Source organism: Eurosta solidaginis, chromosome 4 (assembly GCF_040869045.1).
Source record: "Eurosta solidaginis isolate ZX-2024a chromosome 4, ASM4086904v1, whole genome shotgun sequence".
NCBI classification, from domain to species: domain Eukaryota; kingdom Metazoa; phylum Arthropoda; class Insecta; order Diptera; family Tephritidae; genus Eurosta; species Eurosta solidaginis.
The window spans coordinates 194,352,845-194,379,384 of record NC_090322.1 but is presented as its reverse complement, the minus strand read 5'-3'; the positions used below and the strand labels follow the sequence as shown (position 1 = coordinate 194,379,384).

Below are 26,540 nucleotides of genomic sequence, written 5' to 3'. Positions count from 1 at the left end.
TGCCGTCATCACTTGTCAAATTTGGTTTCGAGAAGAACATTGTGCCATCTTCAGTTATAAACACTTTACTGAAGATGAAACAACGTTGAGCTCGATCTACGTATTCCGTGATCGAAACAGTAATTGTATGAAAAAAGATTATGTGATTAATCGTATGTGGTGGTAATATGATGTACGTTCAGTACCGTAACTTAATCTATAACAGTTTATAATAGATTTATGCCGAATTGTAATAAAAAAATTGGCAATTAAATATCTTCAGTCCTTCTATAAGTGTAAAACAGAAAACCATTTATTTGCCGAAAAAAGCATATAAAATAAAATAATTTTGTAGCAACAAAAATTTATAATTTTTGCAATCTCAAAAAAATTCAATAACAAGTCATTTATTTTGAAAATTGAGTGAAGTGCGAGTGAGCAAGGAGTTTTCTTGCCACTTTTTACCTTTATAATTTAAATTAAGCTTATAAAAGTTTAAAATATTTCAAATTATCAATAAAATTACTTTTAATTAAGCCGGGTTTTTCAGTGCGAATTTAACCCTTTCAGGACCGTAAGAAAACTAAAAGTAAATTTTACTGTACTGTTATTTAGTTGATTTGGAAGCAAAATGCATAAAAACCAATTCGACTTTTAAATTAATTTCACGGTTTTTTTTTTGTAATTTCATGGAAAAAATATTTCCCTATGGACCTCAACGGGAATTTCGGAACAGCAGGGAACATTTGTTTTCTAATAATGCAAACTTTAAAAATTTGTCGTGAAAATATATAGATTTTGGAAAATAAATGATTTATGGAAATCTGAAAAGCAGTTTTTTTTGCTAGTATAGTAGAGGTGAACATTGCACATTACACATATGTTATGCGTCCTATTTTCAATCCGCTTCTTAGCGCAATTTACACACCTCTTCATGTTATTTACTTTTTGCATATTGTGCATTGGTAAAATTGGCTTCACACCGACTTGACTCTTCGGTTTATTCACTACGGACGGCCTGGGTCTTTGCCTACATGAAAATTCATTTATAAGACTTCGAGCAATATTTTGACAAAATTCTAGACTGCTCAAAAGCGGTCCCTCTACAAGTTTCTTCTCATGTAACTTTTTATACACCAAATATGAGCTGTTCATAGCAATATCCATTATATCGAAAAAAGGCGTTAGTAGTATTTAACTTTGTTTTGCGATCAACTTCATAGCAGACTTTTCGCTGGTCCATTAGGTCAACGCCACCCATATATTTATTATATTTAATTATCATCTCTGGGCACGTAATATTTATATTTTCGACCGACCCAGCCTCTTTACGAAGCCTTTTTCGATGGGTGAAATGAAATTGGCCAATATATGAACAGATTTTGTGTCCATCCATTTGACAAACGATATGTCCTGAAAACCTTCCCAATGGATTTCCCCCCTGGACATATGTTTGTCCAACGGCAATGTTTTTGGCACCATTTTCCATATCCTGAGCAAGATATTTTTGATCTTCTTCGTCTAGTTGTAGTTCATCTTCTCCATTCCTATTGTCAGCCATCAGTAATTGTAAAATCTCATCTTCTTTCAGATGAAATTCCCTGCATCTTTTTCCAGCCATTTTGTCTGTAGTGAATTCGAAAAACATCAATAAATGAGTAAATCTCATCATGAAATAATAATAAAAATAGTACCTAAAAATGTCCTTTATGGTCCACAGGGAAACATGTTTCCCTTATAATAATTCTTTATTTTTAGATACTTTTTCCCATTTAATTACATAATTGATCATTGTTTAGTTTCGTACTTACCATTCAACAAATAAAAAGCTTTAAAAAGCAATTTGAGACGCGAAATTCTAAATAAGTTAAATAAATATGGACACACTTCACTCCTCGAAAGTTTGCCGATTTTACTTACACTTCTAATAAAGAATATTTGAAAATACTGTCAATCTGCTTAACTTGATTATATTTAAACACATACCCCTTTTTATATTTAAACACACTCGCTTGAACAGAGTTACCATATAAGAAAATATAAAAATTGCCTAATTTATTAATGGGGAAATATATTTCCCATAGACCTGAAAGGGTTAAACTCCAGTTAAACTTGACTAGAGTTTAACCCAGGGGCTGCAACTGTTATTCCTTTTATAATATAAGTCCTTGCAGAACTATTAATTTTGGACTTTAAATATATTTGGATCAAGATAAAAATTATTTTCGGATTTTTATTTTTTGAGTCCGATAGAACTAGTTAAACTCGGACTTTTAAAAATAAAAGTTAAATCAAGACTTTTATTTTTTAAGGCCGAAATAAAAGTCCCGCTTGATAACAAAGAAACGGCTTATCCGAAATAAACATTTTTTTTAATTCGGGTAAGCCGTTTCTTTGTTATCAAGCGGGACTTTTATTTCGGCATTAAAAAATAAAAGTCTTGATTTAACTTTTATTTCAGGACTTTTATTTTTAAAAGTCCGAGTGTAACTAGTTCTATCGGACTAAAAAAAATAAAAATACAGATTTTACTTTTCTATGTGGACTTTTATGGAAAAAGTTCGAAATATAAAAAGGATGCATGATTCGATATGATATTGCTATAGGGATACCTGGGAACTCAAACATTTTCACCTAGGACAATTTTTTGACCAGGACTTTTTCGACTCCGAAAAAAAAAATTATTATTTTCCATCCCTGGTTTAACCCTGCCCTTCGGCCGCTTAAGCTGAGATGAACAGCAAAATTTTATGTTATCGAACAAAGTGGCAAGGTTAAACTCTAATAGTCAACTTTAACTAGAGTTTAAACTCGCACTGAAAAACTCGGCCGTAAAAACAGAAACAAAGTTCAAGCGCATTGGGACGCCTTTTGGTGATCGAATAGAACGATTTTTTTTTTTTTCATACAGTACCCTTTTTATTTTAACAGAAAGCGGTATATTAAATTTCAAGAAAATATCTCCATTGGATCAAATATTATGGCGAAAAAACAGCGCAAGTTTACTATGGAAAAGTATAAGTATAATACTACTGATGAAAGTTGGTTTTAGTTTTTCTGGTACATATTACTTACAAAAACTTTCAAATGGCTGTTAAAGGGCCAAACACATTCGACTTTTGTGTCGTTTTGGCGCTTGCGTTGCTTCAACAGGTGACTTTGAATATACACGCCTTTGTCGATACGTTCCTAAGCCACAGGCAATGAAACGGCCACGTCAAATTAACGCACAATAAATTCAAAAACTTACGTTATACTGGCGTTGCCAATCCATGGCTCAACTTTGTAGTTGGCTCAGCTCTACAACACCAACATACCTTTGTTCAGATTGTCAAAATCTGCGTGTTGGTGTTAGACGAATGGAATGGAATGAAAACATAAAACTTAGCAGTTTTTGTGTGTTGTAAGAAAATGTGTTGGTTTCATGTTGAGTTTGCCATCTTCTTTTGACAATCCCTACTCCAGTGAAATGAAAAAAATAAATTAAGCTCATGAGATGAGCCAACCATATTGTTGAGCTATAGTCAATTAATTTCTTTACAGCTCTATAATTTTGTTATTTAATGTTAATTTTATTGAATACGTAAAAAAATGTATTTCTTGAACTAAAATATTTGTTATTTAAATTTTTGGTATGATGAAAAATTAAAGTTTGAGTTCATTGTAGCAGGAAAACTTTCAACATGCATACTTTCAAAGTGACGCCAGCGCCAAAACAACGCAAAATTCGAATGTGTTAAAACCTTTAGAAGAATCTATTGGTAATAAATTCGTTTCACTTGGAAGAGCCGTTCCAGAGTTATGGGGCCGGTCTTTTATTTGTCCTTAAAAAAAAAGTCTGAATTGTACTTTTATTTGTGTTTTTTTTTGGAAAAAATTCCGATAAATAAAAACTATGCATGATTCGTCATGAAAATGCAATTGGTATCCCCGCGATACCATAAAGTATTCTGAGTGATGATAACCGGCCATTCTTATTTTTGTAAATTTCATTGGGTGTAATTTCTAGGACACACTGGGGACCCTCCCGGGGCCATTCGGGGTAAATTTGTGGGTAATTTCGGGAAATCACTCGGTGTCCTTTAGGGGTCATTCCAGGGGCTCCCTCAGAATACTCCTGGGGTCTTTTGGGTTGTAGCTTTATAAAGTTATAAGTGTGCGAAACCCGTATTCTTTTATTATTATGTAGAAAATGGGCTGCGTCATTGACCGAACCACGTGATTTTTTGTAGATCATGTCTTCTTTGCAAATACCAAATTTTATCATTAAGCGTGGTTACCAACCGATAACGCCTATTTTCGGTGGGAGCCTTTCTTTTGGGAAGAAGAAGTCGTGGCCAGAAGATCGTTAAAATACTTAAATCTAAATATAAGTTATTGCAAAAGAACTTAAAAATGAGCCTACGGACATTTCGGCGGCCCCATATAGCCCCAAATCAATTCGAAATGATCCCCAAATATCCCCCGGAGTATACCGAGAGTGCCCTCCAAAAAACCCCGAAATTTCCCTCAACTCACCCCTGGAGGTCCCCGAGGGAGTCCACGAAATCATCCCCAAAATACCCCGGGAGAACTCCACGAAATCATCCCCAAAATACCCCGGGAGAACTCCGAGGGATTCCCCGAAATCATCCCAAAATGGCCCCGAGGGGATCTCAATAGAGTTCCCGAAGACACCACAATCCCGAAATTACCCCCAAATATTCCCGAGGGAGTCCCCAAAACCATCCCGGAATGATCCTCAAATGACCCTGGGAGGACCTCGAGGGAATCCCCAAATCCATCCTGGAATGACCCCGAGGATGCCCCCCAAAACCATCGCGGATGACCCTGAGGGAGTCCCCAAAACCATCTAGAAATTACCCCAAATGATCCCAACAGCGTCCCCAAAAACATCGCGAAAGGATCCCCTACCGACCCCGAAGGAGTCCCCGAAACCATCCCGGAATTACCCCGAGGGAGTGCCCAAAATGACCCCGAGAGAGTGCCCAAAAACATCCCGGAACGATCCCCAAATAACCTCGTGAGGACCCCGAGGGAGTCCCAAAGCCATCCCGGAATGACCCCCAAATGACCCTGAGGGAATCCCCAAAACCATAGCGAAAGGACCCCCAAATGGGAGTCCCCAAAGCCATCATGGAATGACCCCCAAATGAACCCGAGTGAGTCCTCAAAACCATCCCGAAAGGACCCCAAATGACCCCGAGGGAAACCCCAAAACCATGCCGAAATTAACCTTAAAAGTCCCCGAAATGCTCTCCAAAAACCCCGGCGGACCTCGAGGGAGTCTCAAAAACCATCTCGAAATGACCTCCAAAAGGCCCCAGGAGGATCCCGAGGGAGCCCCTAGAATAACCCCAAAAAGATCCCAGGAGGACCCCGAAATTACCCAAAAAATACCCCGGGATGATCCCCAGGGTGTCTCAGAAATTGCCCCAAAATTACCCTCAGAAGCTTAAGAACTACACGTGAACTGGTTACCCATATGGGTATAATTTCACGGCATCTCTAGGATTTATGATGATGATCTGGCTAAGAAAGTATTTTTATCGGAACCCGCTTCTACTCCACTGGAAGGACCAGGTGGGAAACGACTTAAATTCCTTTGGTGTGACAGATTGGCGCCAATTAATCCAACGAAGAAGTGACTGGCGCGTCTTTAAACGGCTAAGCGCCAATTAAGTTAGCTTTTTTCTTAAAACCACATACAACATAAATTTTGAACTGAATTTTGTTCACTACAAAAATGTTTAAATTGTAGGCTTTTTACCGTGTGCTGATACAGGACGACGAAAAATGTTGATTTGATTTTTTGCTTTCCAATCAGGAGACTTCCAAGAACCTTCGTGAAGTTTATGTACCGCAGTACGATTGAGCGCTGGAGGTATGATACGCCAAATAAAGCCAGATTCCAGGGAAGATACCAAGTATTCCTAATGCAGTCTTTTTTGTTTTGACAACCACAGAAAGAATTAATGGGGGTGGTACCCTTCCTGGATGGTGTCGCTCCCGGATTAGTGGTGGGAGAGATAATATGTCGCTAAGTACTATCACTCACGCGTGAGTCGGTTCCCGATAAAAATACTTTCTTAGTCGAGGCATCTTCATCCACTTGAACAAAATAGTTTAGCCCAAAAAAAACTTTTCCACGAGTTTCGTTTGGCGCGATGGGACTTAACTTCTTTACTGCCTTTTCAGTCCAAACAAGCATTTGTTGGCAAGAGTAATTTTTCGCTTCGTTTCCAGACGGACGTTAATTAATGCTGGTTTCCGAACAAACGAATTACTTTACTAGTTCGATATTATGCCTGCCAACAATGACGTGGTTGCCAAAACGTAAACGCACTCACTCTTTGCTTGATGCCAGCTAGTGCTTCGTTGTGTCCTGGTTCACTATCAAACCCATCCTTTCCGCTTGTTTTTCCAGTTTGAAGTAAGTAAAACTCACGGCGGTGGTGCTAATGCCGAACGGAGCATGCGAGTTTCATTTCAAACTGGCATAGTCTCGCTCCTCTTTTTTCTTGTAGCAGTGTAGCGGAGTTGACGGATGTTGCGACCTAGCCAAGAACGCCCTGTTCGAACCATCCTTTGCACGTGACGCACTGGCAGGAGTCTGTCTGAATATGATTAGATCTTGCTCCATTTTCGATTGGATTTTTTCAACCAACCCTTCTAAGTTTTATTTTTCGTTGTTCTGGTAATCAGAATCTGCTTTCGTGTAAACAGGACATTTACGATGTTTTGGTTGTAATTCCAAAAGGACGTATCTTCCAAATTACTTTTCGTGTAAATACTGAAAGCTGTAACGAAATTAGCCCCAAAAACAGGAGCACGGAAGTTGATTGAGACCACAATACTCCTTAAGCATACCGATTTAACACAAAATACTGCGAATTTTACCAGGCGCTCATAATATAGAAGACCAACGACAACGGAAGTGAATGTTTTACACATTGCACCTAAAAGTATGCTAACAAATTATGTGGCAATTATGTAGCATCGAAACAAGCCGACGATTAACACAAAATACTGCGCATTTTAACAGGTGCTCAGAATATAAAGACCGACGACAACGTTGCTCCTAAATGTTTACTACTATTATCAAATTACGCTTTGATAATGTGCACGTAAGTAGAATATAACATACTAAAATACATACATATGTAGCGCCTGTCGAAGTAATATCATTTGCAAATTTAAAAAAAAAAACATTTAAAATTTCTATAATGGCAAAGAAATTTTTTTCGCTTCCGATGAAGTTTTGCAAATAGTTTTCTAGTCCAAATACTCAACTTTGTCTAACTATTCAAAAAAGTTTTTCTCCCCTAATATATGTATGTACATATGTACGTAAATTTTTGTGAAGTTGATAATTGAGATGATTATGTGCAAAGACTAAGAAGAAACAATAAAATGCTGCTTGGATTGCTTGAATTAAAAAAAAAAAAACAAAAAAAACAGTATCTAAATAATACTAAAAAAAAAGAATATTTTATCTGCATAGTACATTGTATCTAAAATTGAAATTAATCAAAATTCAATAAAAAGTTAATTACTGCATCTGTATATTTGTTTTATTTTTTTGGGCGTTAGTATCTCTTAAAGGCTTATAGGTCATAGCCTTGCTAGAAAGACGCTGAAAGACGCTAGCTTACGCATGTTGTTGTTGTTGTAGCAGTGACACTGAAATGACAGTCCTTGGTCGGTAAAAATCCCGAGTAGCTCCGGTACATAGAACCGACTGCATTGGGAAGCATCGAGTGCACAAGCTGGGAATGAAGCGTCAGTTTGGCCGCGTATGCTTAACAATAATTAGCTACGTTTTATGTACATTTTTTTTGGTACATTTTTTCTTTTTTTTATTTATAAAAAATGCAAAATATAAAAATGTATCGTCAATTCAATTTATTACAAATTATTTTATTCAAACTCATTACATATTTAAAAGTTGCGCATCTTAAAATTACGCCTATTTTTTAAATTTGTTTCTTACGAGTATTGTATGTATGCACTATCAAATAAGTAGTTTTTTCAATGGCCCTGCCAAATTTTGTAAAAATATAAAACTGCAAAGATAGCTATAGTAGCTGTAGCTAGGGGATTATAGCTATTAATTTCGCTTTTGATATAAGTTTCTTAAAATCCTTATGTGCAGCATCAAAGTTTTAAACAGCATAGCTTAAATGTGGCAGCAACAAAACACAATAAATAAAAAATAAGGCAGTATGTAACTGAAATTCAGTCATTTAGCTTTAAATAAATTTAAAAAATTCCAGTCTTATAACATAAAAAAATGTATGCATTGTAGTTCCACGCATTCGAATGGATGTGTGTAGAAATATAATGACAGTTGGGCCTTATTATGTAACTCAATTCGAAAGAAATTTTTTTCGGATTTGAAAAAAAATTTATTTGATTTGACAGCTTGCGAATCGCATTTCTATTCGAATCAGAACAGGGCCCCTGAAATGAATTTTTAGTTGTTGAAAAAAAGTGCTATGTAAAGTTAAATAGCTACTTAATATGAACTAAATTTGAAATACATTTATTCATATCAAAAAAATAGAAATGTGATTTTAAAACAAAACATGTCTCAATTATTTAGCACAAAATTACATCTAGATCGATTCATGATTAAAAAAGTTAATGAAGTTCATTGTAATATGGAATCGAACAGAGTTCTATGCAATGTTCTGCTAAGTTAAGCTAGCTAGTTAGCTCCGTGATGCACATGTAATTAAGGCTTAATATTGCTTTCATATACATATTTAAAAAAAGACATATTATTTTTGAGATTCATGAAGGTCTACTTTGCTAATTTTTAGTCTAATAATGCACAAAATTCACTTATAAAAAATAAATACGCTATGTATTATACGTACAAAAGAGATAAGAAAATTGAAAACAACATTCAATAATAACAAGCTCTGCATAATTCATTTTAATATAAATTTAGCTTCATTCGTGCTAAATATACATATTTTCATTACATATATCATTCATATTATTTATTATAAATTATTTACTTTAACGTTTACACAATTTTTACTGGTATGTATTTATAATGCCCATATTACGCAGCTACAGTTACTAATTTTTTAACAATAAAATTTAATTCGATTTCATATTAGTACATGCACCAAACGTATTTAATTGCTGTTGAACACTGAACAGTGCTGCACTACACTTGCACTTCAAGCATCATCCCAAAAGTACTTTACGTTATCGCGTTCACGTGGCACATAGAAAGTAGCACATGTGCTTTCCCAAACTTCCTTAGGATATTCCCACTCAGAACTGAAGTTCCACTGTTTCGTATCCAAATCATAACATTGTACTGCTGAGGTTGCTCGATTTATAGTTGCCGTAGACAGCAATCCACCTATAAAATATACTTTTCTTTTCACCCCCGCTACGCCAGTATAATACTTTGGTAAAGGATTGCGTGATTCTGTTATCCATTGATCTGTAGTCACATCGTATACATCCACCGCATCGGCCAATACACGCATTTCTGTGACAGGATCCTCATACCAGCCGCCAAATGCATAAATACGACCCTCGAAAACAAGTAGAACATGATCTGCGCGTGGTGTTGGCATGGGACATAGTTTTTGCCATTTGCTCGATTTCGTGTCGAAACGCCAAAGTGAAGCAAGTACAATATGACGATCAATGCCACCTATAGGAAGTGAATTGTTAACTTATTTTTATTGGCCATGTAAAGATTACAGAGGCATCGTCTTGGGATGGAACAATTCCAGTTCGATATGAAATACTGATATGGAAATAAGCTTTACGCTTCCTGAAGTACACTTGAAAAGGTAATACTTCTTTCATACACAATTGGCATAATTCATTCCGGAGATGCTACAATCCTTTGTCCCTTCTACTTACCCGATATATATAATTGATCACCCAAAACCACACCGGCATGCTGACTACGATTTTCCGACAAAGCAGGCAAATATTCCCAACGATCGGCGCTAGCATCATAACGTTCACAATTTGAAACATCCATACCATGTGCCCAAAGCTCAGCTCCACCATCATTCTCATTTAGTTCACATACACCACCAACAGCATACAAAAAATTATTGCCCATAGCATTCAATGAAAATCGACAACGATCTGCTTGAATAGGCGCAATAGTTTTCCATTTATTTTTAGCAGGACAATATCGAAAACCGAAAGGATGTATGTACTCCTTTAGACATACATCATAAGAGCCCCCTACCACATATAAATCATTGCCCAATACAGCTGTACCATAGTTGCCTTTAAGGAATAATGAATGAAAAATATTAGTACAAAGTTACTATTTATGTATTATCATTAAAAGTACTTACATTGTTCAATATGTGGGATTACGGTCAATCTTTCCCATTTTCCCTTAGATGGTAGATAGCAACTTATACGATTAGTTAAACCATTTGTCTCAAATCCACCTATTTTCACTAAAGCCAGTTCCATGCCACGTGTATTCGTTAACACCTCGGCTGTTGGCGTATCATCTTCATCATACATATCGGTCAAACGTAATTTGTCCAATTCTTGTTTAAACAATTCATCAGTCAACACTCGATAGTAGCTACAACAAAATGTATTCATTTTGGACTTAATGGCATTTAGCGCACATGCACTTATTTGATAAAATTGCACTTGGCTGAAGAGACGTTGAGTCTGTTCCGCTTTTAAATTCGATTGAAAACAATATTCCAAAACAATTTCAAGTACCCTTTGTTCTGAACAATCTACTGGATAATTACATTCTAGCACATGCTCAAATTGATCTAGGGTAAGGCTTAGAAGATCGGGAGTATGTGCAAATTCATCGAGTCGTGAACACATATAACGATAGGCTTTTCTTTTGAGTGGCTCCAAAGAGTATAAATCTGCTAGCGCAGCAATGGCAACACAATTGTCTAAATCGATTTGTGACTCAAGAAAACGTGAACAAGCATCAATGGCTGGTTTCATTTGGACATGGGTCGATACGGATAAAACATCTTGTACGTTATTACGATCTAATTCCAATTTCGAAGTATACATATATTCCAACAACAACTCCAAACCATTAGCATTAATACCATTCAATTTTATTTCAGACTGTTGAGCTTCACGCATGGCATCGGTGAACATGGCGCAAAAGTAATCACTACAGGCAGCCAATACGACACGGTGTGCCTGTGTAAAACAATTAAAATAGTTATATTAATACATTTTATTTAAATTGGCAGCTGCGAAATCAAAAAATTTATAATAATATTAATAACAGGTTAATCGGAACATTTTATAGAGGCACTCAGAAATGACTTCCAAAGGCTTGCTCTATTATAAAAGCTCCTTTGGAACTCCCTTTTATACCACAGGATAATTTTAATAGGACCTCTTGAGCGAGCATATTCAGCAGGGTTTGCAAAGAAGATCTGTTCGATTACTCTTTATCTGTTAATGCAAAAGCCAATACGATTCAAAATTACATAAAATAATTACATTAATAATACAGAGTGAGAACTCAGGGAATAGCATCTACCCCTCAGAGCGTTTCAGACTTTAAAGAATTTCAACATGTGATATTCGTTTTGTGTTAGAATTTCAACTTGTTTGTTAGCGCTTGAACCAGTTGAAAAACCAGAAAGGTTCGGAAGCCGAAAAGTCTCATAACTTGTTAATTTAAACGTATTGCCAAAGCTGGTTGCCCCTATACGAGAACAATCCCTGTTGTTTAGCAGTTCTTCTTGTGATTTGAGAGCAGGCTCTCTACTGAAAGCAACTAAGTACATAATTTTAATAGAAACGTACATAGATAAACAGTACTAATAATGCATTTGTCTCACCTTGAACGTTCGCCCTTCTACAATTAAAGTAACATCAAATAACTTTTCCGCACAACGTAAAGAATTCAAACCCTTCATCAAAGCTTCTGAATGTATTATTTGCATAAAGCTGTCATTTCCTGCATTGCACAAATATGAAGGTGTGGAACAAACTGCGCAGGTTGAATTAACGCGGTTTCCGGAGCCACCTTGTGATATGGAAGCAACGCCACCAGCCATTCTTATTGCGAAAAGTATGAATAAAAAGTCAATACATTCGGAAAGATATAAATTGTTAAGAAAACGTTTTGAGGATAGCACGTTTTCTTATTTGGATTCTTCTTCTACAGATGTCACTAAATAAATATAGAATACCAGTACAAGCAGTGAAGCTGTAATTAATACAAGTTGGCTTAAGCGGCTGCGTGAAAGTAACTCATTTTACTATCACCAATACCGCCAAATAATTTTTGTTATAATGTGCTTCTTGGTACATGCATTAACAGCGATTATTCTGCTTCTATTATCACTTAAACTAAGTATACGTTTGCGAATTTACTTGACTTGTTGCTATCTTCATTTATATAGAGAAAGTTCACTCCCATCTATCTTATCATTCGAGAATGGCAATCAAATTGTTCACTGCTGCTATCTGTGTTGTTGTTGTATGTAATCTAAGCTTTGTTTTTAGAAATTCCCTTCGTTGTCTCCGTTATCGCTATTACCGTTAAAAAGTGTACATATTCAAGGTTGGGGAAGCCGACATATGCTACCAATGGCATTCGTTTTTATTTTGCAATTATACAAATAATCAAAAACAATAAATAGCTGCTTCTTGCATGATGATAATCAAGGTCGGACTACGATTCGATTTTGTTTGATTTGAAGTAATTGTTGTTTAAGAGTCGGTTGCATCGGCGGATGATTTTCACTATTTTACTAACTGAAATGAATATATATCAAATAAATAAAGGCATATTTTACGCAATGAAAATATTACTGATATTCACCTTACTCAAGTTACAAGACACAGGATAAGTAAGTTTTCTACTGTATTTCCAAACGAAGGCAGGAGTAGAAATATATAATAATTTGTTATTTTACACTAGGCAATCTCACACTAATTTGCTTTTCTAACGATTAAAACTTTAAAGATTTTGTTAATTGTAAAACGGCTGCAACTTTCGTTCTAGAAACCCAAGTTTTTCCGTGAACGTGTTTTAGATAAGGAAATAAAGGTGATGGAAATGAATAGACAAATGTTTGATTGGATAAAAAAAATTAATGGCATTTTGGGCGAAATTGCAAAATGTCAGGTGTGCACTCACAGGGCGAAACAAACACTTAAAAATATGAAAGCTTGTGCCAAGCCGAAAAAGAGCAGTGTGGTAAGTAAAGGTTGTACCATTCCACAAGCATTTATAATTTAAACCACAGTAAACCGAAGTAAAATTTTGACGATTGAGCAATTCACAAGAGTGTCATATCCATGTAAAATTTTAAGAATTGAGTTTTCCCATGGTTTTCAATATAAAATTAGATTAACACGTTCGCTGTCATGTGACCCACCGTGGCTATGTGCACCACCGGTGGGCATACGTAATATGATTTTGTATTGATCATTTTAAAGTTGTTTATGAGTATAATTATTATTTTTTCTTCTTGGCAAATATATAATACTCACATTTTTGCTATATAAAAATTCTACAGATGTTGTTCTAATATTTTTCGTTTTATTGGTCTTTTAATTCAAGAAGTTTTATAGAAATTAAAGCATAGTACATACAATGAATAGGAGAACTTAGTAGCGTTCAATTGATTTATTCGGGTCTAGATCACAATCAAATCTTCTTAGAACGATCTGGATCAGTTTTATGTGAGTTGGCAGCACTCAACTAATGTGTAAACACAATAGGGTTCCTGTACATTATGCTGTGGTTCTTGTAATTTTTATATTTTCTTGGAGATAAGCAAATAAAGAAGGTATATTATTTCTATCATGGTTTATAATGAATATAACATAATTATTTTTTGATCTGAATAATTTGCCTTTAGACTTAAATTTCAAATTTATGGGGTCTAGAGTGGAAACATTTTTTAAATATCGGATGCCATAATGCATGTATGTGAAAGTGCTACCAAGTAAAAGGGTTAGCTGTCAAAAATTTTCCACAAAAAACGAAATCAACAGAGCCACCCTGCTGATCCGAAGTTGATCGAGATCAAAGAGAATAGATATATCTATTTTCTTCGACGAAAGTCCTCTTAACTTGTATCAAAAATAATAGATAGATGTTGCAACTCTACAGTGCGCCCTCTTTGTGTGTTGATGGTACAACAAAATCATCAAAATTACAACATTCACATGCAAATGTTCAATTTCTTCTGCAAATATTTTTTGATAAACCCAACATTTTTTATTTCCGTTTTCAGATTCGCGATTTGAAAGCGCGTCTTTTGATACTCCTTTTGATATTATTTGAATTGTCTTAAGAGTGTTATGCTCTCATATTAAATTATTAATTTGGGTGCAAGCAAAGGTTAAGAAAAAGTATTTGGCATGTGTTTTATCTATAAGTGCTCTCAGACTTAGTAAGGCAAGGTGCATACGAGGCTACGCGTCATAGACGCGTATAAGATATTTCATACAGCTACAATCTCTACGCCTCAAGATCTGCACACGAAGCTACTTTCGAGTGTCGCTACAAAAAGCAAACAGTTATTGAAAAAAATAAAAAATTTAATTTCTTCAGCTATATCCGTCCCCGAAATCAAAGGAAAATAGGTATTAAACGTTGTTTGCAGTCCCGTGCCTTTGTAAATTATGAGAGGCAATTTTAAACCACCGCGGACTAGAGAAAAGGGTGATTTCTAGTTTCCAACACTTTTTAGCCTTTTAAACGCTTCAACAATGTCTTACCACGCACTTTTATTAACTAAAGTAACATTTTTTAATTAATTACACAAATTCGCATACAAAAAAATGTAAACAACCATCTTTTTCTTCATTTTTTTTAAGCGTACGTACGCTCAGCGACCAACATTGCTGTACGCTTGGCTACACGAAAACTTCATGCTTTGTCGCTTTCATGCAGCTGACGCCTCGTATGCAGCTCTCCATTCAAATACATGTGTTCGGAATCAAAGCATACAAATTTCGCATGCAGGCGTCTATGACGCGTAGCCTCGTCTGCACCTTGCCTAAAGGCTCCATTACTGATACTTAGCATAGACTTGACTTGGCTTGGGAACTGTCACTTACAGTTCTGTTAAATGAACATTGCATGTTACTGATTACTCAAAACTTAACTTGACTTAGAAGTCTGTTGAATTTTGATTTTCTATGTAAGTTCTAAGTGACGTTTACATTTTGAGATGCCATTTGTTTGTTTCCATTTCATTTTGACATTTTGTCATACAAATTGACATTTATTTAAAAATAAATTTCAACGCTGATTATGATGCCAGATTTTATGCGCCAAGTGGAGTATAATCGTGGCTAAGTTGCCAAGTTTACGCCAAGTCAAGTCAAGTCTATGCTAAGTATCAGTAACGGGGGCTTAAGTGTAATTATTTTTCCCACTCGTTGGTACTTTTCCAAAACTTTTGACAATTAAAAACTGCTTTTTAACAAATGAATAGGGGACAAAATATGTAGCAAGTATTTTTCTAGGATTGTGGGAATATTTATTTAAAACAGTGCTTCGAGAAATTGTTTATGTGAAAGAGCAGCAGTTTCAACTGCTAAAGGCCCGAACACATAAGAATAACCTATTTGACGATCTCCTTACAAACACATGCAGTCACTTCATTTGTCAGTGCACGACGATGCAGTTGACTTCATGTGTTTGTGTGGGGATTGTCAAATAGGTTATTCTTATGTGTTCGGGTCTTAAGACTGAAGTTCTTTGATCGTGACAATGTCGAAGAGGATATTTTTAATTGTCGTCTCTTATTATATTTATCCTCTTTGCCCTAACCGAAAACATTATGCAAAGTAACGAGTGACGTTTCTATTATATTTATCATCTTTGAAAATGTTCGCTTTTGCATCAAAACTCATGAACTTGAGAAATTTCATTGTGACGCGGCCATAGCATTTTCTTCTTTTTATTTGCCTGTAATACATAATAATGCAACCCTGTTATTTTTTGTGTGTTTTTCCGAAATTTCTTTAGTTTCTCGCATTCAGTAATTCTTGTTGGAAGTTGTTTACGCTATATTTCGCGTATATTAGCCGCTGTTGAATTTATATTCAAATTTTACTTATAATTAAAGTAAAACGGTTTTAATTTGATACCATTTTGGCTTGTTTGAAATTAGAATTTCTACTGACGAATATTCATGTTTTAAAAAATTAAATGAATGAAAACAGAACAATGGCAAACATCTTTTATTGCACCATCTCTTGATGTAATTACACCAGTGGACGAGAGAGACTACAAATTTAAACAGAAAAGATAGCTAAGATTTTAACAGGACAGTTGCATAAAGATACACTTTCACATTTTTTTGTTTTCAATTTAGTTGTTAAAGTGATTTGAATTAACAAGGTTTCATAGACTGCAATAATTTAAGTTGATACAAATTACGCTCTAAATGTTCGACCATATGAGAATATCAAATTTGATATACACTTCTGTCCTTTAATGATAGAATCAGGCGGATCTGAAAGTTAATGCACATTTTACTGCATACTTATAAGTTATAACAGATTAAATCCTGCAAAATCTTGCCATTTGTGGCGTGTGTGTTTATGTATATTACTTCATGCAAAACTTGGCATTCCTTTGTTCAGCGAAGTAAAACGTTTACTTGCACAACTGGTTTTTAACTTTCTTTAACAACTCAAGCGATACGATACCTAAATATACTCGCTATACCAACAACCGCTGCCAACAGCATTGAAGCATACAAAAAAAAAAAAAATAAAAATAACTTAAACAAAAGCAAAAACTTAACTTTATCCAATAATCATCCATAAACAATTTTTTCTGCTAAGTACCTACATAACAAGCGTGTGTTAAAGAGTTGTGGTGTCGCTTAAGACGAGTAGCTAAGCAGCCGGTAATTAAGTCTGCTACAAGGACATAATTGAAAATATATTTAAATCTTAATGTTTGGAATTTCAACCCGCAATAAAAGAAGCAGCACATTCAGATTGCTAGATAGCAAAAAGTGGAGGTAAATTTAATGATTTTACAAAAACGTTTAATATTTCTTTAATATAAGTCTTCTTAAATTTTGTACATTAAACAGCTATGCATATGTAGCTGAAACCGTACGTAGTGTACGCGGTTTTAGTTCCTATAGCCATCTGAAAGAACAATAGTGAATGATACATAGATAAAATATTGTACTAACCAGTTTAAAACCATAAAATAAATAGACAATCGCCTCCTTTTAGCGAATAAAACCCCAAAGACCTGGTTATGTTATACAAATGATAGAAGGCAGTCCGGCGCAGAGAGTAAGCCTATCATCACCCATATTTGAAATACTACCATTTGGTTAGGGACAGTTGACTTTTTGTTAAAATTTTCCATTAGTGCACCACGCTTTGATAATAAATATAAATAATAGTTGGTAGAGAGATCCTCCTAGACGCCGAAACAAAATTTTCTACCTCTGAGGGTTCATTTGTTTTTGACTCGAGAGGCTCCACCCCTTACCCTTATATTTCACCCGGAATCGTTAATGGTGCACTAATATAGCAACTAGCGTAGTAGACCATCCTCCCATATGCACCATGTTAAAAAAATATTATATATATATAGGAATTATGAGCTATTTGTTTTACCCCAGATAATCTATCAGCCGTATCAAAAACAACAGCAGCAAAGAGAGGACAGGGTGCTGTATCGCCAGTCGATGGAATCGAAATTGGATATGTGAAGAGCTATTTTAATTTAGTCCAATAGGACCAAAATAATTTTTCCAATAACTTTTAATGACTCTTTTTAAAGCTTTAAGAGTGGGGGGACAAAGCAAAGGAATTGATTAGCCTTAATTCCACACAGAAAAATACCAAAAGTTATAAGTATCCCCAAAACCTTTTTTCACGTATATTTCAAGAATCAACTCATTAGCTGTTGATAGTGGATATGATTCGAAAAATATATCAGGACGAAACCTATCCTTAGGAGGCTTTCAGAGTGTAATATTTGATCTAAGAAACAAAACTTTAATTCTCCATTCCCTATCCAATCCAAAGTACTACTTCTTGGAAATAGCAATTCATTCCTCCTAGGACTCTTCTGCCAGTTCATAGCAGTTTTCAAATAGACTAACACCTGGTCAATTTATTAACGATCAGGTTTTCATGATATACGAGTATGCAACAAGGCAAAAGATAAACAGATCACGTCAAGTCTTACATAAAAATGGACTGAGAAACTTTTTTCAGCTTAAGCTTTATTAGAATCTCTGTAAATGACATCGACTCTGAAGTAAACCCGTAAAAGCAGAAAGTTAGTGTCATTAGATTTGGCTTAGCTTGAGCTGGCCGGCCAATAGGGACACATAGACTGAATGTGTCCATAGTTTTACCAGAATTTGTTTGGCGATCAAACGTAAGAACCGCAATTAGGCACTAGGACTTAAATATGTTATAGAACAACTCCGTCCTATGGCAACTCTGTCGCCTCTAGTCGTTGGAGCCTCGACCTCGCGAGCTCAGGACACTAACACGAAACTTGCTCAACCGTTTCTTCCTGCAGATCGCCTTTCTTACATTTGCTGTTACTTACAAAGCATGTGACGTCAGGAGGCAGTGCCCAGTTCGTATGCCGCACGTGAGCCTTTAGTCTTGTATCCTAAGAAATATGAGCAACTTTGTGAGTCTAACTTCATAAGTTTAGCACATGGTCTTAGAAATTTTCCAGCCCCGCGCTTTTGCCCTCCACTGAACCATATGCAACTCCTGTCTCCTTTTGATTTCTCCCAAACGGATTGGGGAGTCAAACGTCGATTGATCGGGTGTTATTTCCTCCTTTCCAACTCATCGGCCTTTTTGTTACCTTATATTCCTTTATGACCGGGAGCCCAGTATCGATATGCCTAAGCGAAGTCTCTCTAATGCTTCCTTGCATTCAAGTGGACTTCTTGATGAAGTACTGTTTGAAATTATTGCCTTGATCGCCGCCTGACTTATCGCTCGCTTCGTGAACAAACGTTCTAAGTAGACTTTTTATGAAAACACAGATATGATTGAAGTTAGGTAGGAAAACTAAAAATACATAATTTTACAAAAAGAAAATTATTATAATGTAAAATTAAAAAATTTAAAAAAATACGTGCTAGGTCTACCTGAAAGCAACTTATCACTGGGTTTTTAAATTTCGTTTCTAGAATTCAGTTCGAATTTTGATTTTCGCTTCAACTAACAATACCTTGGATTCAACTTTTTAAATATTGCGGTGCGTTTATGAGTTCTTAAGTGCTTGATATGCTAACGAAATGAACTAGGAGGGCTTCCCATACTCTCATTACTACTGTAGCGAATTTCAGAGAACTCTTGATTGTTGTTGTTGTTGTTGTTGTTGTACCAATGTTTCGCCCCACCTAATAGCTGCGACCGATCACAAATTGTCATCAATATCCTCTAACGGGAGTCCAAGGAAACTTGCTGTTTCGACAGGGGTGGTGCAATGCAGATCACCCCAGCGGGTTAGGGGATAAGAATATACCCGCGGTAGGTATGCCTGTCGTAAGAGGCGACTAAAATACCAGATTCAAGGGGCTGGATAGCGCAACCCTTCAGGTTGCCAGCGCAATATATAGCTTCTCCAAACCCAATTGTCAACCTCACCTATCCGCGGCGAATCCTGTTTCACTAACAGAAGAGGCTCTGGCGACCCCAAGCTCCTCATGGAACTTGGGGTGGAATGGCCTGAAGGTTTAATGTGGCCACATAAATCGTTCCCGGGATGGTCGGGCCAGCACCTTAATGGTGCTGTGGTACCGGAGCGTACCGGATCTGTATCCGGCAAAGGACCATCATATCGATAACACTCCCCAAAGCCTTCCGGGAGCAACGTTATCGCTACAACAACAACAACATCAACAGGGGTGGACCATACTGAAAGGGGTGTTAGAAGCGTTGGTTCCACATTACAATTAAAGAGGTGGTTGGTGTTATGTGGGGACACATTGCAAGCGAGACATACGTTTTGTATGTCTGGGTTGAGTCTGGATATGTAAGAGTTTAACCTGTTACAGTATCCGTTTATTCTGTTGCAAACCTCATCGATCTTTGGGCCCGGGCCTGTGGCCATTATTGCGCAGTCATCGGCGTAATAAACAATAGTAACTCCTGGTGGCGAAGGTAGTGTTGATATGTAAAAATTAAACAAAAGTGGAGATAGGATACCACCCTGAGGCACCCCTTGTTTAATTCTTCTTGGCTTTGATATTTCGTTTCTGAATTGTACCGATGCCTGCCGACCAACCAGATAATTTGCGGTCCACCTTTTAAGACATGGGGGAAGGGTAGACCCTTCCAAGTCTTGCAGTAACGTGCCATGGTTGACCGTATCAAAGCTTTTGATAGGTCTAGCGCTACGAGTACTGTTCTATGGTGGGACTTCTGATTTAAACCGCAATTTATCTGGGTGCTAATGGCATTTAGTGCGGTGGTGGTGGAGTTTTCTAAAGCCATGCTGATGACAGGCTAGCTGCAAATTTGCTTTGAAGTGGGGGAGCAAAATGGCTTCAAGCGTCTTGGCTACTGGCGATAGGAGAGATATCGGGCGATATGACTATCCTATGTTAGCTGGTTTCCCAGGCTTTAGTAGCGGGACCACATTGGCCATTTGCCATTTTTCGGGTATGACAAAGGTGGAAAGAGACAGGTTGAAGACATGTGCTAAATATTTGAAACCCTCTTTCCCTAGGCTTTTAAGCATCGGCATGGCTATGCCGTCTGGGCCCACTGCTTTGGATGGTTTAGCATGACCGATGGCATCCTCAACCTCTTTGGCGGTGATGGTAATTGGTGACGTGCTGAACTTATGTTTACGTGCGTGTCTGTTGGCCCTCCGTCTATTTTTGTCGACCGTAGAATGCATTATGTATTGTCGGCAGAAAGCGCTCGCGCATTTTTTCGCATCCGACAGAACTTTGTCGCCAAAGGCGATGGAAACTTTGTCATTGTGCCTAGACGGATTCGATAAGGACTTTACAGTGGACGAAAGTTTACCTACACCGGCAGAGAGGTTACAACCGCTTAGGTGCTCCTCCCATTTCGCCCGCTTGTGTTCATCCACAAGCAATCTGATGCGTTGGTTTATATCCCTTATTTGGGGGTCGCCGGGATCGAGCTGTCTTATAAGGTCACGTTCTCCCGCTAAACTTGCGGCCTCTGCCGGGAAGTGGGGCCGAATTTCGGAAATTCTACCGGCGGGAATGAAACGAGCCGAGGCGGATTCAATGACCTTGCGGAAAGCACGCTCCCCTTGGCGGGCATCAGTTGGGATAGGGAGGGCAGCAAAGCGGTTGTCTGTAAAGGATTTGTATTCGTCCCACTTTCCTTTTTTAAAGTTAATGAAAGTGCGTTTTTCTGCGACGATGAAGTCGGCGGGACGCTCGAGCGAAATAAGTATAGGCAGGTGGTCGGATGCCAATGTTGCCATCGGCTGCCAGTTGACGCAGTTTGCGAGTTCTGCGCTCACGATTGAGATATCCGGCGAACTGTGACAGCTTCCTACCATACGTGTGGGGGCGTCTCCGTTTATAGTGCAGAACGTCGTTTCTTCTATTTGATCCGCTAACATCTCACCCCTACTGTCCACCCGCAAGTTTGAATGCCATAGATCGTGATGGGCATTGAAATCGCCTAAGATAATGCGATTGTTTCCAGTGAGTACACCGCTGATATCAGGGCGGTATCCACTGGGGCAACAGGTGAAAGGAGGGATGTAGATGTTGATGATTTCTAGATTTGCATCGCCCGACCGTACAGATAATCTTTGACGTTCTAATACAATGTCCCTGCGGTCGATGTCGGGATCAAATATATGATATTGCACAGTGTGGTGATTGATAAACGCGAGCCGCCTCCATTTCCGATCTCGCGATCTTTTCTGTGGACATTATACCCAGAACAGGTCTGCAATGCAGATCCTGCTGTGAGTTTAGTCTCTTGAATCGCAGCAATGCGGGTGTTGTGCCGCTTCATGAAGTCGACTATCTCCGTGTTCTTCCCAGTTAATCCATTACAGTTTAACTGCAGAATTCTGAAGTGCATGGTGGAGACGTCGTCACTCTGGGAGTAAGTGACGGGTGACTACGCCTGGGTTGTGGGAGGCCAGAACGCAGACTACGGGACGTCCTTGGACGTGAACAGCAAGGAGCCACAAAAGATTTATAGAAGTTACGTGAACGTCTGGTTTTGGGGTCTAGCCCAGAACAACCTGTCCGATGCAACCATCCCTTACACGAGACACACTGACAAGAGTATGACCGTCCCAAAAAGATTATTTTCCGGCAGATGCAGCAAATCCATTTCTCAGGGCCGGGTCAGGAGACGGACCCGGATTGGGTTCGATACCTTCCCGAAGCAAGAGAATATGGAGCAGTCCCGCTGCAAGGAGCTGCTAGGAGGATGGCAATTTGTGGGAGGGACGCAACAAATTAAATGGGGTTACACTGAAATGGCTGTCCTTGGTCGGGAAAAATCCCGAGTCGCTCCGGTACATAGAACCGACGGCCTGGGGAAGCGACTCTTGATTGTTCGGCACCTTCTGTTATCGTTCGAATCGCTGAACTGTCGAATAAATAACTGTATAGCAAATAATAATAATAATAATAATAATAATAATAAAATAGTAGTACCTCACAGTTAATCACTCGCGTACTTCAATTATAACTTTTTAAAATCAACTATCATTTGCCTATTTCTACTAGGGTCCAGACCTTTCGCGAAAAGCTCCCTCGAACAGTTGCTTGTTTATTTTTCGCTTCTATATCACATAGTTGGTTATTTAGCTGCATACATTAGACTGGGTCGATTTATTAATCGATATCGCGCCAACGATTTTTCGATAGGATTTGGGCTCACTACGCATACCCAAAAAATAATAATTTTTGAGCCTGCGAAATTTAATTTTTTTGACTTTTTTCCACTTTGATTTTTAAGGTTTTTTCATGACCTATAAAAAAATTTTCGTTATTTTTGTTATCGCCAACGTTTTTAGCGGTCATTTGTGGGTCGAACAGGGTATACATATGAAACATTTTTTAGTAGGTCATGAAAAAAAACTTAAAAATTAAAGTCGAAAAAAATTTCGCAGGCTCGAAAATAATTTTTTTGGGTATGCGTAGTGAAAATTTTTTTCCTGAGCACAAATTCTATCGAAAAGTCGATGGCGCGATATCGGTTAACTTTCGTCCATACAAATCGACCCACCCTAGTATACATGCACATGTGTCATCATCTTCGCTCTTAGCTGATTACATATATGTGAAATGTCAAGGCGAATCTATACCAGGTGGTGGCAAAGCGAATTCAAACAATTCGCCGTGCAGAAGAACGTCAAGTTAAAAGAAAATTTTCATTGATTTCGATCAAGGCGAATCTATACCAGGTGGTGGCAAAGCGAATTCAATCAATTCGCCGTTCAGATGAATTTCAAGTCAAAAGAAAATGTTCATAGATTTCGATTAACTGACATTTTGTTGTAGCAGGCTTTGTATGGAAATTGTCAAGAAGTAGCAATCAGCTGATGGGATAACACCAGCTGGTACTGAATTCGCCTTGGATTTCGATTAACTGGCATATTGTTGTACAAGGCGTTGTATGGAAAATTATCAAGAAGAAGCAATCAGCTGTTGGGATAACATCACCTGGTACTGAATTCGCCTTGTGAAATATTCTCTCGCTCTTAGCTTTGTTGTTTACATGTATTTGTGGATGCTTTCTTTGCTGTTGTGCATTTATTTACTAGCACCATAGTGACGTTTCGAACAGCTAATATGCGCCACGCTGCTTTACATTCGTAGGAAAGTAACTAGCAATTAAATCTTAATAATAAGTACCAGTACTATTTATAATCACCCTTATCGCGAAGTTCACGCGGAAAAATGTTCGCCTTCACTTCTTTTGTTCGGGTGAACTTTTTCCGCCTATCGGCAATTTCGGGCGAACAAAGGTTCACTTCGAAACAGCTGATGTTCTATTGTGAATTGACAGTGAACAAACAATTTACTTACAACTGTGTAAATTTTGTAACCAAGCATATATTTTCTTAAAATACAACAAAATAGAAATAAAAAATTTATAAAATAATGATTAGTATTGAAATTGATTGAGCGCGGGGAGAATATAAATGTGAAAGCGATTCGGAGGCAATTAAGGGATAGTTCTAACAATTTGGAGCTGAATAATTCACTGTAAGCTAAATATTACTTTTTTCAGCACTTTTGAATAACAAGTTAATTTTATTCAATTAGCTTTCGCCAATATTAGAGGCTAAACAAGTCGGCATTCTAATATTTGATAGTTATTCAAACCAACTCCTTGCCACCATTGAAGCAAATATTTTGGAGTTCCACCAATTGTAAAATTGAGTACATGTCTTCGTTTTTTCGCATAGGGAAAAGGCGTCGGAAAGGACCATGAGGTGGGTCTTAGCTGATCTTGTTTCAGTGAGGTGCTCAACATTTTGGAACCGTTGCTTTGTCCACAATGGATAACTTGGACGACTGATACGTTGTCATAAAAAATAGAATTTACAGCAGTACAGGAATTTCACGTTTTTCCACTCAGCTTCCGATTGTGCATTATTTATTGATTTATTTGTAATAATATAAGTACATATAATTATAAAAGTATCAAATTTTAAAACAAAAAATCACTTACATTTTAATTTCCTCTCGTTCACCTGTAAAATATAAGTGAACAAATTTGGGTTTCCCCGCTGTTCATTTCGCCCGAACAAAGAGTTGCCGATAAGGTGAAATCTTTTTCGAACATGAACAATTTTTTCGCCACCCTCTGCGATAGGGTGAACAAAAACTGTGAATATTTTCGAGTGAAAATAAAACTCGCGATAAGGGTGAATAAATACTTACTTTTTCTCTGAATTTTTTTTCTAGTGGGTACCAGTGCTACCATTTAAGCTTTTTTAAAGTTAGATTTAGCTTTTTTCCGTTTAGATTGAAAAATTGGGATTTAACTTTAAGCTTTTTTTTTAGCATTTTCCATGAATTTTCAGCACTTTTGAGCTTAAACTTTTTTTTGATCTACATAAACAGTTTAGTGTAGATTACATTTTAAAAACATTGAATGAATTTTCGCTGGATGCTTTTGATTTGATATAAACGTATTGCACTTGTGTAACGCCCGAACATATACGACCATTTTGCTGTAACCGAAATAGGTGTGCGCTGCCATGATGAAATTAATAGTCAGGTGTTCTCACCCCGTCGGCTTTTCTCTTATCATAGATGAATGGATTTGCGACTCTTTGTTTCGAGAGAGCGCTGTTAAAATGCACATTTTTGTCAATGATACCACTCCAAACAAAAATGAATAGATCTGAATATGGGGATTTTTGATATACATTTCGGCGATTTTATAGTTAATGATTGAATAACACGATAGTCGAAAAATATTAATTTCTTTAAACTTATTTTACAATAATACGACTAGTTAATGTTAAATATAAACAAAGCTAAGTAAAATTTACATTTGGATTAAATTAATTAGTCAAATATTGTAACGAATTTAACTCACAGTGAAAACCAAATATTCTTTTGAAATTTGAGTAAATCGGACCTAGGATATATGTAATAGTTAACATCATTAAGTGGATAGGGCTTATCTTACATGTCTAGGACCTCGCCTAATTGCTGCCTCGAGACCTGGAAACTCTGCCACCCCTTGACCTTGCGAGCGCAGAACACGGACACAGAACGAAAAATGTGCTAAGTCCAAGTTAAAAAAAAAAGATAAAGAAATTATAGAAAGAAGATGTGCAAAGTCTCAAAAGTACTCATAACTTTGCAATGATTTTGTTTTGCAATATGCCGATAATTGGTATTTAAAAAAGACAAATTGAAGAAGAAAATTGCATTGTTAGACTCAAAAAATTTTAACTGTAGGCAAGTTTAGACGGGGGTATGTCCCCCTGAAAAAATCAAGAAAACGCACTTAGCACGTTTGCTCACGAACCCAGCGATGCAAAACAGGTCAATTTAAGTATTATTGATAATGAAATCCTAATAATAATCTTGAAACCAGTAAAATTTTGGCGAAATGACACACACATTCAAAAATAATAAAAATTTTAAAGTACAAGAGTAGCAGTCGCAGGTACTGGATTAAAGTTCTGAAAAAACGGCACCAAAATACTTTACAAACATTTTTGTAAGCCGGTTCGCTGATCGACAGTGGTTTGGTAAAGCATTTGAAGGGTATTGTTGCCATGAAAAGCTACTCAGCGAAAACGTATGTAACATGTATGTCCATTCCCGTCAATTTGTTGGAAGAGAAGCTCCGCCTGAATCTCCACAGAGCTATAACGCGCCAAGTTATTTCTTATTATTATCATACTTGGCATCATTTACACGAAATTAAATTACCTTTGCCTTAAACGAGAAATAGGCCAGCAAACAAACAAAAATTACTTAATAGGCACTAACGAGCACAATGACATTAGAAAAAATAACCATTTCCGTCTTTTTGCTGCGTAATACCAGAAGTTGGTACACGAATAACTCTTGTAGATGAGTATTTTGTAA

At 37.0% G+C, this 26,540-nt stretch overlaps 2 protein-coding genes across 6 annotated transcripts in view; one reads left to right on the top strand and one right to left on the bottom strand.

Moving 5' to 3' along the window:
• Window positions 1–7,861: 7,861 nt before the first annotated feature.
• On the bottom strand, window positions 7,862–13,110 carry LOC137250852 (kelch-like protein 26). Of its 2 annotated transcripts, XM_067784458.1 has the most exons (5): window positions 12,809–13,110; window positions 11,820–12,741; window positions 10,329–11,166; window positions 9,877–10,257; window positions 7,862–9,661 (listed from the first exon to the last, which is right to left on the bottom strand). In XM_067784458.1, exons 2-5 carry the CDS (start codon window positions 12,036–12,038, stop codon window positions 9,174–9,176), a joined length of 1,926 nt encoding a protein of 641 aa, XP_067640559.1. In that variant the 5' UTR covers window positions 12,039–12,741; window positions 12,809–13,110; the 3' UTR covers window positions 7,862–9,173. The 2 variants fall into 2 exon arrangements, with proteins under 2 accessions (XP_067640559.1, XP_067640560.1); XM_067784459.1 differs by lacking the exons at window positions 11,820–12,741; window positions 12,809–13,110 and adding an exon at window positions 11,476–11,635.
• Window positions 13,111–15,997: 2,887 nt separating this feature from the next.
• The window catches only part of LOC137250854 (uncharacterized protein DDB_G0280579), an 89,521-nt gene continuing 78,978 nt past the window's right edge, over window positions 15,998–26,540 (top strand). For 2 of the 4 annotated variants that reach the window (XM_067784475.1, XM_067784470.1), the window contains exon 1: window positions 15,998–16,982. In XM_067784475.1, coding sequence (XP_067640576.1) covers window positions 16,915–16,982 — 68 coding nt within the window. In that variant the 5' untranslated portion in view covers window positions 15,998–16,914. The remainder of the gene's footprint in view (window positions 16,983–26,540) is intronic. The other 2 variants (XM_067784471.1, XM_067784472.1) reach the window with 2 other exon arrangements.